This window comes from Cololabis saira, chromosome 5 (assembly GCF_033807715.1).
Source record: "Cololabis saira isolate AMF1-May2022 chromosome 5, fColSai1.1, whole genome shotgun sequence".
Taxonomy (NCBI): Eukaryota; Metazoa; Chordata; class Actinopteri; order Beloniformes; family Belonidae; genus Cololabis; species Cololabis saira.
In genome coordinates this window covers 20,482,622-20,498,230 of record NC_084591.1, presented here as the reverse complement: position 1 = coordinate 20,498,230, position 15,609 = coordinate 20,482,622, and the positions used below count along the sequence as shown (strand labels likewise).

The 15,609-nt window shown below is 41.1% G+C and overlaps 1 protein-coding gene across 5 annotated transcripts in view; it reads right to left on the bottom strand.

Annotated features, from left to right (window-relative positions):
* Nucleotides 1–15,609, bottom strand: part of kiaa1549la (KIAA1549-like a) — a 132,140-nt gene extending 116,531 nt beyond the window's left edge. For all 5 annotated transcript variants that reach the window (XM_061721164.1, XM_061721167.1, XM_061721166.1 and 2 more), the window contains exon 1: nt 15,262–15,609. In XM_061721164.1, coding sequence (XP_061577148.1) covers nt 15,262–15,448 — 187 coding nt within the window. In that variant the 5' untranslated portion in view covers nt 15,449–15,609. The remainder of the gene's footprint in view (nt 1–15,261) is intronic.

The following is a 15,609-nucleotide window of genomic DNA, read 5'->3' as shown; positions in this document are numbered from 1 at the left end:
GTGTGTTTGCCCTCGATGTGTCCCCTATGTGGCACACGTGTATTTGTGGTGTGAGCGCAGCCTGCCCTTTCATTACAGGAGGAATCAGATAATAATCTGATTAGGCGTGCTCTTCGCTGTCCCTGCCCAAAGCTCCGCCCAGCTTTCATGATGAAAATGACAGAGGTGGCAAATCCGGCTTCAGAAAGTAAAAGTCCTGCCATATATTTGTTCTGTCCATTCACTAAAACCAGGTGAGTTCACTAATTAGCTCATCTACCTGGCTGAAGAGCTGTGCTGATTAGAATCAGCTGGTTGAGTGAATGTGCAGAACAAATACATGGTAGGACTTTTACTTTCTGAAGCCGGATTTGCCACCTCTGGAAAATGACGTCTGCTTTCGTCAAAAAACAGAAAGTGCAGAGAGAGAATAAATTCTCCTCCAATTACTCCCCACCTGTTATGTAACTATCACAACCATAAAAAACACCCCCATAGATAAACATCTTTACCAAGAGTCTGTCTGGGAAGATCGCATAACTGTCTGCAGGAATGTGAATCAAAGTGTCCTCTGCAGCATTTCTGTCTGCATTCATGGGCCTGTCCTGTAGTGTCTTCGCCACAAATTACCTCTCATCCTCTCAGTCAATTTCCTGCAGCCAACTGAACCAACTGGCATGCTGGTTTTTACATATTTCCCCTCTCACAGAATTTAATCTGGGTTGTTGAGTGCTAACAGCTTCCTAACACCTAAACGCGGCCTCCAACACCATGTCTGATTATGCACAGTTATGAATATTTTATCTTGATTTTTCTTTCTTCTGGTTTTGTCAAAAATAAAAAACAAAGTGTGTTGGTAGGTCAGGACTACATAGGCATACTTTGATTTATCTCGGGGGAATAATTACCTTTGTCAATGAGAGCAATTGTTCAGTTTACACATCAATACTTTTCAGCAGACAGGCGTTTTAATGAGGAAAACAAGCGACCACGTGGAAATGGATTCCCCCCGTAAAGCAGCTGATTGTAGACTTTAAATGCAGGGACCGTGACATGTGGTCAGAGTAATTGCTGAACAGTACAGCACAATATTAATTATGAATAATTCTGTTTGTTTGCTGCCCCAACACTGAACATTTTGAATAATCAACATTGAAAAGGCAATTTGGTTTAGTGAGCATCTCTGTGCACTGACTCTGCAGGAAAATATCCACAAATCCTGGGTACGGTCAAACTCAGGAAAAGATGTTTAAGCACATCTTTCATTCACAATTTATAAGAGAAGAGTATTTGACTACTTTTGGACTAATATCACTATTGGTTGTTGTTCTTGAGCTTTAGACAAATCTTATTTTCTTTTCATTTGTTTTTATAAGTTCAACTCGTTCCAGCTGAAGGAGATATAGTATGCCTTCGTTAACAGGTCGACACAGTGTCCTGATGTTTTTATGAAAATGTCTGTGTCATGCTTTGGTCAAAATAGCAGAGACACAGTACCACAGCTCCCTTTTCTCTCTTTATTACCTACTGAAACTCACTCATAATCAAATATATTTTCTTTTTTTAGGTAAATATTCTGTATAAAGTGTAATTTACCAGCTGACCTGATGATAATATCTAATGCCGACAAATGTCTTAAAAACATAATCTGTGGTAAAGACAAATAAACTAACAACATAATCCTAAGTGAACATGAATATGAGCATGCAAAGGTGTGTGCGTGTGTTCATCCATCCATCCATCCATCCATTTTCGTCCACCTCCTTAAGGAAGCATCCAGGGGGCATTCGATACAGATGCCCAAGCCACTTCAGCTGACTCCTCTCACCCTATCTCTAAGGGAGCGTCCAGCCACCCTGCGGAGGAAACTCATCTCAGCCGCTTGTATGCGTGATCTTGTCCTTTCGGTCACTACCCAAAGTTTATGACCGTAGGTAAGGGTGGGTAAATCGAGGCAAGTCGAGAGCTTCACCTTTCGACTCAGCTCCCTCTTCACCACGACGGTCTGGTACACCGACCGCATAACTGCGGACGCTGCACCGATCCGTCTGTCAATCTCACGCTCCATCGTTCCCTCACTCGTGAACAAGATCCCGAGATACTTGAACTCCTCCACCTGAGGCAGGACTTCTCCACCCACCCGGAGAAGGCACGCCACCCTTTCCCGGTGGAGAACCATGGCCTCGGTTTTGGAGGTGCTGATTCTCATCCCTGCCGCGTCGCACTCGGCTTCAAACCGCCCCAGCACATGCTGACGGTCCCGGTCCGATGAAGCCAACAGGACAACGTCATCTGCAAAAAGCAGAGATGAAATCCTGTGGTTCCCAAACCGGATCCCCTCTGGCCCCTGGCTGCGCCTAGAAATCCTGTCCATAAAAATTATGAACAGGACCGGGGATAAAGGGTAGCCCTGCCGGAGTCCAACATGCACCGGGAACAAGTCTGACTTACTGCCATGCAAACCAAACATCTGCTCCAGTCGTGCAGGAACCGAACAGCCCTTAGCAGAGGGCCCCGGACCCCATACTTGCAGAGTTGGCAAAGACCGGCCACCAGGAACTCGCCTACGGGCCCAGGCCTGGCTCGAGGGTGGGGACCCAGTAACGCCAATCCGGGCGACATAACGGTCCCTGTTGGTCTACTATTCATGATGGGCTTGTAAACCGCTCTTCACCTGGCCCGTCACCTACTACCTGCTTGCCATGGGATTCCCCTACCAGGGACGTAATGCCCCCGACAGCATAGTTCCAGGATCATTCAAGCACACAAATCCCTCTTTGTCCCCCAAGGAGGAGGTGTGTGTTAATTATTTTCAGATTCTTTTGATGACTTTGTACAGTTGAGAAACAAAATGGACTCATATTCATATTCATACTTAGATACCACATTTATTTTTAGTCTAATTAAAAGAGAAACTCCACTTTAGTAGAACGGGTGCTGTGAATGAAGCTTCCTCAGGGCCAGAATAGCATTCTCGGATATGAAAACATAAAACCTTGGTTTCAAGGCTAAATGACACATCAGAAACACAAATTCAAAGTCTCTTGGACAGATGCACCCACGCAGTCTTGGAGCAGTGACTGATGGAGTGAAGGAAGGAGGTGAGCAGCTGCTCTGATACATAGCGAGTAGAGAACAGGAGGCCGAGCAGCTATAAATCCTGTCCTCTGCCAGGCAGCCCTTAAGAAGCAGACGCTGATTAATTTTTTATTCTGTCTTTTACTTTATTTCTCTCATCCAGTTTTTTTTATTTTCCACATGTAGCAGAAGTAAATCCCTGCTTGTCTGTTTGGAGACTGAAACATCATCTTATAGGGAAAACGAGCAGACTACTTTCTACTAAAGAAATAGAAGACTTTAATGTGACCATATTGATCTCTGTATTGATCTCTGTCAGTCATCACAAACAAAATGGGATTATATATATATATATATATATATATATATATATATATATATATATATATACACACACACACAACAGGGAAGATTTTCTTGGCAGTTTATTTTGAAATGAACTGTATAATGACAATGAATGCAAATACCTTGAAGAAAAGATGGCAGAGCGAGAGGCAGCAAAAATATAGAGGCTTTTGAAGGCACAAGCCACAATCAAGCTGATTGTACAAAAGCCGTACAGGAGCAGCAGGGAATTAGGAACAAGTGCCATGTCTGTTTTTTTCGGGGGGGTGGGTGTATTTTCTACCAATTCATTTAATTTTAGTCGCCACTTTCTGTTCTTAAGGCTGAATGTGATGAGGGGAAAAAAGAGAAATAGCACAGAGGGAGATTCAAGTGAAAGACATCTGCTTAAGCTACACGGAAGGATAATCAAGCTTCTGAAGGGAGACGCTCAGCTTTGGTTTTGATTTCTTTCGGTATAAACAACAAAAACACAATGTGTCAAAGACAAATATTTTAGCTGAGTCAGAACTTCCAACTTTGGTACTTCATGTTTTTTGTTGTTGTATTTTAGATTGTCTTTAGGATTGTCTTTAGAGTTGATCTTTTCTGCTTCTGAACCATTTTCACACACTCACAAACATATCTATATATACTGTATATGTATGTATGTATGTATGTGTGTATGTATGTATGTATGTATGTATGTATGTATGTATGTATGTATGTATGTATGTATGTATGTATGTATGTATGTATGTATGTATGTATATGCATGCGTGCGTGCGTGCGTATGTATGTGTGTGTGTGTGTGTGTGTGTGTGTGTGTGTGTGTGTGTGTGTGTGTGTGTGTGTGTGTGTGTGTGTATGTGTGTATGTGTGTATGTATGTGTGTATGTGTGTGTGTGTGTGTGAGACATTTATCCCGTTCTCGTCTGCTGTTTTCACACATCCAGCCCAGCATCTCCACAAGGGCATTTCAATTTCAGTAAATCAGCTCTCATCTGCTCTGATCCCTGTAACCATGGCCTCCATCCCTCCATCTGAAGGGACTTCCATCATTAGACGCCTGAGCGAGAGTTCAAAACCTCATGAAAAGTACTTGATGGTGGGATCATGGCAGATCCCATTTTTGTCAGCTTAATTCTGCTGCCACCAGAGAACCCGTACAACCTTCAAAACACAGTTAACAAAATCTTCCAAGCACTTTTCAAACACTTTCAAGGTCAATCTTCCAACTTTTCTAGTACTTCACTGGAGCTGGAATTTCCAAATGTCATGAATAAATGAATTAAAAATGATTATTTCATTCTTTATCCTGTTAAAAATCTTCACATTATGCTGTCAAGGACCAAAATTGTGTTTTCTGTTGGCAGCACGATCAGAAGTGAAAGGAAATCATCTCCCATCTGCCATCACCAAATCTCTCTCTTCTAGTTCAAACTAATAAAGAAGCAACTTTTCATATCAAATACATTTTAATTAATTAAAAGAAGTACTTACAGAGACAGGATACAAATTCTGTCACACTGAGTGTGTCAGAAACAGCTTTAAAAATAACAGATAACATTTTTCTCTGCAAACATCTGTTGTTAGCAAATTATTGGCCAGTTTTTGCTCAACGGCAAACACATTTCAGTTTGTTTCTTGGAAAACAGGCTGGAAAATAAATATTTATGTGAATACAACTTTGACAAAACAAGACTTTGTTCTCGTTCGTACATCCTGATTGTTTCTGAGAGCTATATAAATGTAATACATTAAGATAATTACTGAAGTATACAAGATGTGTGTTTCCCTGGGTTTCTTTCTGTTTTCTTCAATACAATTGAGGCATTGTGATGTGGATTTGTTTTGATCGATTAATAGATGGACAGACTGCAGTCACAGCTGGCTGTTTGTTCAGAGCGAAACATTTCTCTTTTACTGTGTTTTGCTATATGTTAGGATATCATTTATTATTCTCCGTTGCTCGTGAGCGCAGTCCAACCCCGAGCCATAGACACAGGATTTTATCTTTGAATGTATTAACCTGCAGAATGAGGTCTTATGATACTCGTGGGGGGTAACTGAGAAGACAACAGGTTCATAGTTATAAGGCCTGTTGCAACAAGAAACAAGCTTGTCACTGATCAGCTGCAGGCTCCCCGACTCCTTGGTATTCTGCACCGCTCCTGATAAACTTATTTTGTATTCAGTGTAATGAGCCGGAACCAGTGTTTGCAGATCATTACAGATTTTTAAACTCTGACTGCAGAAATTTGCATGTATACAGATGCTATTTCTGAATCCAGTAAACAATTGCCCTCAGTGCAAACCTCAATAAAGACAAGTGAGCCAAAATCTGTCCACAACATATGAGAGACATAGTGAAATATTTTCATATGTTGTTGTTCATGTTCAGAAATTTCATGAGGAACCTGAACTACACAGCCCTGAACTTTTCAGATACATTATCGAAGCTACCGAGTGCTAAAAATGTACAAAGCAAATCAACAAGACATAAGATAAGACACTTGTTTTGGAGTGCAATGAGGCAGCGACAGGCTCGCTTTTGTGTGTAGCTGCACCGTAATTGTAGCTGATGTGGAGACACACGGCTGTAACCTGCAGAGGTGTTACATTACTAAATCTGAGACAGTAAAGCAGATGTGTTGCCCCTAAAAAAACAGTGTAGACATGTTTGTTTCCACATTGCAACATGGTCTGGAATTAATAAGAGAATCAATAAAGAATTGACTCGATAAGCAGATGACATTAAAATATCAATTGCCATCACTAGTCCTGACATATATACCCTCAGAACTTATAGAGGGTTTACTTTCTTCTTCACAGAATTATACTAATAAAACCTTAAAAAAAAAAAAAGAAAAAGAAAAGTGGGCTCACGTATACATGCTTCGTACATCAAAGTGCTCCTCACTTGCAGCTGTCGGGAAATAATTAACCTTCCTGAGACGCACCGGCCAGGAAATAGCCAGCCTCTCACAGCCACCACAAGATTAGAAAAATACAAAGTGTGGCTAATTGGGATAATAAAATCAATTTCTCCAAGAGAGTTTCAGCCAACCCGTAATGTGAACTGTAGGGGGCCCTGGCATGCATGCTGCATTTAAACTTGGGAAAGATTTACCATCTACATACAATATGAGACCTCTCTTATAGGCTGGCACATATTCCAGGAATAAATGACTAACTTCAGATTTGAGCAGAGCGGAGCTGTCTTTGTGTTTGATACTGGAGAGGAGAAAGGATGAAGCATGTCACATCTCAGATACAGATACAGACTGTGTTAGAGATATTTAGCCCGATGAGCTTCGTCAGAATTGCATTAAAGGACGTGAGCCAGAGTCTGTAAATAAAACAGAGCTGCGCCAGACGTACGGTTAGAGTTTATCAGCGCTTCCTCGCTTCTGCCTGGCAACAGTGAGAGGAGCGACGGTGCTGCCTGAGGAGATGTTTAACATGACAGCAGGCTTCCTTACACACACACTAGTGGACAAAGTCCTTGAGGAACAAGCAGATCACAGAAGTCAAATACTGCAGACAGAACTGGCAACAAATTAAGAAAACTGAGCTGTTTGGCAGTAAACGATGAGCATCTAACATCACGAATGTCTCTCGCTGCATGATGCTATCACAGAATCTAAATGAATCAGTCAAGCCATCACCTAACATCATATTATTCTACACATAGGCAAAAGCCAAGCTTGTTTCTGCTTTTTTTTCTTCTTTTGTTGCTGTGAGAAAGACTCCAGCAGTGCATATTCAGAACAACACGGAGAATAAAGAGCAGAGTGCAGCCAAGCGGAGCCGTGCAGAGTGAGCGGATGCTGCTCTAATGCTGACAACATGTGCTGGGACGACGCTGCGCCCCTTCAGCCCCGTTGCCCCAGCCTTGGGGATCACATGCAGGATCTTTGGCCTCGGATCTATTCCAGCCCCAAGCTGCCACAACCATTGGATTTACTGCTTCCCCTCTGACCATCTGAGCTTCTAACAATTAGTAAACAATAATAATTACAGCAATTTTGTGATTGTGATGATGAAGATGATTATGATGGTCATGAAAAATAGGATTACGTACTATAGGAGTATGATCAGCTGCATGGGGCAGTTACTCTTCTTAATGAAATGTCTGTTAGCAGACTGGTGCTACAGCCAAACACTCACGAGGGATATTTAGGATTATTTCAGCTAAAAAAAATACCTACTTAACTTGAAAATGAATGAAAAGAAGCAATGGTGTGTGTTGCCATGGAAGCATAATGGCCATCCACACTCAGAAAAAAGGCTAACATCAAAATGAGAGGAATTTACACATTAATCGCAGAACATCAAATGAAGATCAATTTAAAAGCAATCACTGCTAAGTAAGAGTGTTAACTGTTTGTAATAACCATTAGATAAGAGATCTATCTGCTTTGTGAACAGTCTGCAAACGGTCTGCAACATTAGAGGTGGAAGATCCTGCAGGAGTCGTCTGAGGAGGGTGAAGTGGGGGGGGGGGGTATCTCAGATCAGAGTGTGTGATTGACCATCCCAAAATCTTCAGGGTTCACAATGAAGTCACTCTCTCTGCTCTAAAACGTTACAGTAACATCTTTATGTTTTTCCTGAGGTTAGTTATTTTTTTTGACACAAACTATGACTTGTCACAGAAACAAGTTTGAGCCCAATCTGAACCAAAATCAGGCAAATTTTACTATCCAGCTTTCAGTTGGAGTAGGTATAGGTTAGCCACAGGGTTGGACATTAAAAGATTCACAGTTAAGTAATAAAAAAAAATATATTTGATTCGAGGTAGTAAAGAAATTGTAACGGGATGGCATTGAAGCTGCCCAAGTACGAATCAGTGTTTAAAGGAAAGATGGCATCTCGTGATTTTTGCACTTTTATTGTGACACACACATTTCAAACATGTGAATGAATTAATTTTATACCTTTTGACAATTTAAAGTACCTGTAGATGCGTAATCAGGCCACAGATCTTCCACGGAACCATTTGAATGAACAATTTGAATTACTTCACTGCAAACTTCAGACAAAAGCATGACAACATACAGCCCTAAATCTTTGAATACATTGCACTAAAGGCACTATGACTTTACAATATATGTGTTATTCACTGCATTATTATTAAATAACCGTTGTACTGGGCACAATGACTGTACAGTTATCCAAGAGATGATAAATGCTGTTTTCAGCTCCGGTCACAGTCTGTGACGTCACAGTCTGCTGCCTGTTATAGGCAAGGCAAGTTTATTTGTATAGCACAATTTAACACAAGGTAATTCAAAGTGCTTTACATCAACATTAAAAGCAGCAAGACACAATTAAACAGTACATAACAAATAAAATGAAATAAAATGATAAGAAAAGAGGTAAAATAATAAAAAGCACAAGTTGTAAAAAAGTAAGGGCAGTAGAGTACAGCAGGTAAGTATTTCATTTAGGAGTACACTTGAGTAAACAGTAATGTTTTTAGGCCTGATTTAAAGGAGCTGACAGTTGGAGCAGACCTCAGGTCTACAGGAAGTTTGTTCCACCGGTGAGGAGCAGAATAACTGAACGCTGCCTCACCTTGCTTGGTTCTGGTTCTTGGGAACCACAACAAACCAGATCCAGATGAACCTCAGGGGTCTGGGAGCTTCATAGGAACTAACAGATCAAGCATGTATTTTGGTCCAAGACCATTGAGTGCTTTGTAGACCAGCAGGAAGATTTTAAACTCTATCCTTTGACTCACTGGAAGCCAGTGTAGTGATTTCATGACCGGTGTAATGTGGTCCAGTTTCCTGGTGTTTGTAAGGACTCTGGTGGCAGCGTTCTGGATCAGCTGCAGCTGCCTGATAGATTTCTTGTTAAGGCCTGTAAAGATGCCATTGCAATAATCCAACCTACTGAAAATGAATGCATTAATAAGTTTTTCCATGTCTTGTTCAGACAGAAACCCCTTAATTCTAGCAATTTTTTTCAGGTGGAAGATTTAGTGATAAACTTTAGATGGTTGTTGAAGTTCAGGTCTAAGTCAATAATTACACCAAGATTTCTGGCTTGATTTGTAGCTGTCAATGACATGGAGCCAAGGTGAGCACTGATCTTTTCCCTTTTCATTTTTGGGGCCAAAAATGATCACCTCTGTCTTTTCTGCATTTAGCTGGAGAAAATTCTGGCATATCCACTCATTGATTTGGTGAATACAGTTACTCAATGAGATCAGGGGACTGTAGTCATGTGGTGACACTGAAATATAGAGCTGTGTGTCATCGGCATAAGTATGGTAGGAAATGTTGTGATGTTCCATAATCTGAGCTAGGGATAACATATAGATGTTGAATAGAAGATGTCCGAGAATGGACCCTTGAGGATGGATTATATGACGCAGTCAAGAGTTCATGTCAATTAAAATTAAGCCGAAAAAATAACTTTTCCCCCTTTCCTGATCCTCGCATCTCCCATGTATAATCATGTTGAGATCGTGAAAACAGCTGAAAAACAAAATATTAAAGCCCTGATTCAAAGTTTTTGACAAGTCCGTCTGCAGTCGCAACAAAAGTCCCATGTTGAGGACTTGACGGGAGAATAACAGCAGCAGCCGAATGTTTCATAAAAGGAAGAAGTACAATTTAATAGAGAAGCAAATGAAAACGTTTACCTCTCCTACATATAGAATCAATAGTATTACTGTTTTCCCTCATTTCAAGTTAAAAACCAGCTTTTACTGGTTTAGTGAACCTCCCGCCGCCTGGGTTTTATTTCCCTGTGTTTTATTCCTCGCAGCTTCTTTGATAAATGTCGTGCTGGGACAGAAAAGAGACTGAGCAGAAGTGAGTTGTGGCTTTGCAGATCTTCTGGGTTAAATCACGGCAATGTTATTTACTTGAGCGCTTAAGCGCCTGCGCCGCGGAGCTGCCATCACGCAGAGCAGGTCGCAGCATCACGCACCCTCATCTGTCAGCCGCCATCAGTGTTTCCAGAGCATCGCAGCCGACGGTCCTCTTGCATTAAACACGAGCTGGGAGCGCGCCGCGTGTCCTGCGAGTCACGGGTGGGAAGAAAACCGACGAGAGATTGACATCATTCTTCTCCCGCCCTGAGTGGATCTGGGTAAAGGTGCATGTGTGTGGATCTGACCTTTTCCTACCTCTGTGAAACCTGGTGTGAAGTACGTGCCCCTGCTGGAGCTGTAACCTGGTGGAGATGCTGCCATAACGCGCGGCCTCCAGGACGTGGATGTGAAGCAGCAGCTGGATAAAGCAGTTTTGCTTTACTCTCCTTTTATCTGACATTGACTCGTTTTCTTTCCCTCCCTTTTCTTTTTCTCTTTTCCCGGTTTTCTTGCACTTATCTTTCCTTCTCCATACCTCTTCCAATATTTTCCTCTTCCTTTGCTCTGTTTTTTTCTCCCTCCTTTTATTTCTCTCCCTTTCTTTCTGTCCTTTCTGGTTTTTCTTCTTTTCCTTAATTTCTCCCTTGATGCATTTTAGTCTTTTTGACTTTTTGTTTGTTTGTTTATTCTCCACCTGTCCTCTCCACAAAGTTTTATGAGGTTAAACTGAGTAGTTTTTACATAAACCAACTGAATAATCCAGCTGAGGGCAAGTGTCTCAGGACACTTTCTGTGCGGAGAGCAAACTTTTAATCGACATTTGAGACTGAGAGCTCTGATCTTCCTCGAGCTCGTCCTCTCTGTGAAACCACAGGAGCCGGGAAGAGCCGAGCTATTCTGTACCTAATCAGTACTATCGATCCCTGCAATTGATGACAGCAGACACATGACCCGCAGCAGGAGGATTTATCTATGACTTTCTGGTCCAAAAATCAATGTCTCCCAGTCCCGCCCTGCTTATTAGATGACAGCGTTATCAGAGTCTTGTGTTTAAGACCCAATAAACGGATAAACATATTATCCACCGAGGCGACGCATTTAAAAAAAATTTATAGAAAATGAATAAGTGAGGATTTATGTTTGGTTTTGAAAAATGTGTCTAACCTTTTATTGCCCGGCCTGCATCATAATTCATCACAGAAACTTCTGACAAATTCAAACTATTGTGTGGCACATTTAACGGTACTGCGAGCGTTATGTCTGACATCATCCTGCAGCGGATGACCAGAAAACAGGCAGAAGGTTTGAGCTCACTGTGAAACCCCACTAATCCTGCAGCACAGCAGACTCGTGTGTCCTCTGATGCCGATTTCAAGGAAATGACTAACTTGGCGCTCACCAGGATATTATTTCTAACCCTGATGGACAAACGCAAGACACGCAGCGAGGAGAAGGACTAACTGCAGATCTGTTCCCATGGTAACACGGACCAAAAGATCTTAGCTGTTGACTGATGATGAAGATCTCTATAGGTCTATTAAAGAAAAAAAAGAAATAAACCCACCTACACACACATGCTCCATGTGCCCGCAGACACGTAAATGACACACACCAGATGGGAGTCAGCCTCCAAAACATCTTTTATCAGTTATAAATGGCAAAGGAATAAAAACACAACTGGGATGTTTTCCCCCTCAAAAGGAGCCCAAAACAGCTGAGTGCTTGTGTAACCAGGTAACAGACGACAGCCAGAGAGTTAAGTCTCCTCAAGCCATTTCATAGAAAAGCTCTCTCTTAAGTGGCGCAGCGGTTTGATATGAAAGAGGATCCGTTTCTGGAAGTGAGCGGGCGATTTGCTCAGACGTACCCAAGGAGATAAACGGATTTATTCCAAATACTTTGGCAAGCCTTATATATATATAGCATTACTTTTATACGCAGATCTACATTGAACAAGGGGGAATGCTTTTAATATATCTGTGGTCTTCATATGATCAGTTTATCCCTCAAATGGCACCATGTGCAGGGGGGGATGTTCCAATAAGAGGAGCTGGTATGTCATTATTGTACAAAACCATTTAAAATGTCTCAGTGTGGACATCAGCCACACTTAAATACTTATGGTAATATGAACCTACAGAATTACCACTGACAAATTACTAAACCATTCAACAATTCAGACCTGTTTGTGAATTTCAGGAATAATAAGCATGGTTCCTAGAGGATAATTGATTTCCCTGCCTCTTTATTATTATTATTATTATTATTATTATGATTATTATGATTATTATTATTATTTAGCGATATGGGGGATCAATGGTTGGGTAACAACAAACCTTGCTTACTTACGTTACAGTGTGTAGCAACAGCATACAGAATAAGAAAAAAATATATAAAACTTATATATGTTTTAATTGTTATTTAATATCTAATTGCTTTGCTACTGTTATGCTTTTGTTAAATGACACTGAAGCGTTTCCGTTTGTCTGGTGAGTCCCACATGGAGGATGTCCAGATTACGGTGAAATTAAAATACTAAAAAGGTATAGAGAAGTTGAATGCTGTTCAAAGGTGCAGAAGGAGAACATTCTGAGGATATCATTGTTGCCAGTTATGTATTTATTTATTTATTCATTTATTTATTTAAGTTGAGGGAGAGATTTTGTTCATCTGGTAACAGTGGATAGTGGTTTGACACGTTTTAGAGGGTTGCTACTCTTAACCTGACAACTAGATGTCAGTAACTGCTACACATCGTAACTTCAAGGTTGTATTTTTTATAAATAAAACATTTGGTATATACTAAATGTATCCAATGTATGGGTGGGACATGGCATATTACAGGCCTTGAGGCATAGTGTGAAATGCACATTTAAATTTGAAAAAAGGGACGTGAAGACTTCTAAATGGTACAAAGACAACAGTTGAATATTAAAACCAATATCACTGTTCAACATGACTTTTTCTTTTATTCCTTGCATTACACCTCCCAAATGTCAGCACCCACCCCTACTCCAACCTGTGCTGCAACCCAAACTATAACTATAACCTATAACTAATGAATCTGTCCTATGTTGGTGTCACGACCACAGATGGATGATGAGGACATACTTGTGAAGCCATTCTCTTGTAGTTAGTCACGTGGGAAAGTATGTGACTGTTTATTTGGCCCTTATATCTCTGACTCTGGTTTGAAGCATCTAAGTTTCATTCATGTTGCATTGTATGATTTGTAAAACAGGTTTGTAATCATCATGGATCCTACAATGAATCGGAACCACTACATCTGAAGAACCTGCCAATGGGAAAACATGACATGGCACACTGTTAACCCGAAACAGTTCACAGAACTCAAACATTTTTGTGTAACACCAAAATATTTAACTTATATTTTTAAATGTTTTAAGTTTCTACAACTTAAAATTTTTCTATTTTCCTCAACTCATAGTCTGTGGGAAATACACTCAAAAACTTTTATTTTCATCAACTCATAGTCTGTGAGAAATACACTCAAAATGTTCTATTTTCCTCAACTCATAGTCTGTGGGAAATACACTCAAAATTGACAATGACACCTGGGCTTCCTGTTGTCCTAAATATTCTAAAAAATTAAGACAAGTTCCCTTCATAAAACCTGTCACACGACAAAATTCAAAATTCAAAATTGTAGCAAGGAAGACACCAAACAGTCCTGGTTTTAGTGAGGTTTTGAAGGGGGGCGCGCATATGATGAACGTCTTTGGTGCCTTATTTTTTCTTCTTGCGTGTCAGTGAAGACATGCATCATGAATTATTCATCTCTGTTGACTGTGAAACGTTTCCTATGGATCTTGTCCGACGTCATCAGCCTGAGGGCTCAGCTCTCCGTTCAGGGAGAAAAAGTTTTCCTGCTAAGGCAGATGGAGACAGGGCCGCATTGAGCGGTCCAGCCTCAGCCGCACATCGGTGGGGAGCTTTACATGAGAGCAGGGAGAAGCTGGGTGTCTAATAAATATATATAAAATGCATTCGGACCTAAATACAAAGAGCCGTATGAACATCGCCACCAGCCAGAAGATCATCGGCTGCCCTCTCTCCACACAGACCTCCTTACGTTGTCAGAAAAAAGCCCCAAAAATAATAAAAGACACTTCACACCCCGGACACTCGCTGTTTGAACTGCTGCTATCTGGGAAACGACACAGACTCATGAAAACAAGGACAAACACACTCAAACACAGCTTTTATCCAACAGCAATAATAACCACTCTCAACAAAAGGAGCTAATGTGCAATAACAAAAAAATTATTGTATGTTGATGTTATATAGAAGCCCAAGACTATTTATTTGTTTTTCTATCCTCTTATTCCACATACTGTTTTTATGCTTTTATTCATGCACTATGCACTTTGTTTGTATGTCTATCTTTTAAACTGCAAATGATGATGAGCCTGCACAAACAAGTTTTTTACCCATGTTACTGAGTAATATGATGTGACAATAAAGTTGATTGATTGATTGATTGATTGATTGATTGATTGATTGATTGATTGATTGAAAGTTCTTGTAAGGTCCGTGTGTTGATGTATGTGTGGAGGGGTGAATGTGTCATATATACATATATATATATATATATATATATATATATATATATATATATATATATATATATATATATAATTTGTTTTTATTCCATTTTATTGATTTTGTTTTCAGTTATTTTATTTTTATATGATGCGCTGACTGGAGAGCACTTTTAATTTCGTTGTACATAGTGATAATGACAATAAAGATCTATCTATCTATCAGCAAAGCCTTCATAACGCACCGCGGTGCCATCAACCTTGCACAGAGCTGTTGTTTCCCGCGTTATCATTTACAGGAAGAAAGAAGGAAATTAAATCCCCAGCAGAATGATCTCCCACATCAGCTGATAGTAAATACCTGTTTTAATGATTTACCGGTGTGGCATATGTCTGAAACGGAGTGAGATCCAGCGAGCAGCTGATCATGCGGTGATTGATGAGCACAGCAGCCTCTTTGGGACGGAATATGAACCAGTGTCTTACCCTGAGCGGCCAGGGAGCTCTGCATCATCAGCATCAGCACCGCGATGATGATCACCATCCACCGGGCTGGCAGCATCCCTTCCCCCGCAGCCGGGCTCCATCCATCACCCTTCATCTCTCCGGTCCCGGGGCCACCGCCGGCTCCACCGCCGGCTCCCCCGGAGACGAGCGCGTGTTTGGGGGCCATCGGTCAACCGATTAATCCTGGATGGGGATCATGTAGAGGTGCTGGCGTGGAGAAAGGCATCCGATCGTGCTGCCCCCGGTTCGGACCAGCGGGGCTCCGCTCTCCATGAGCGCCCAGGCTGTTTTTACCTTCACGCGTCTCCCGGTGACCGTGTGGAGCAG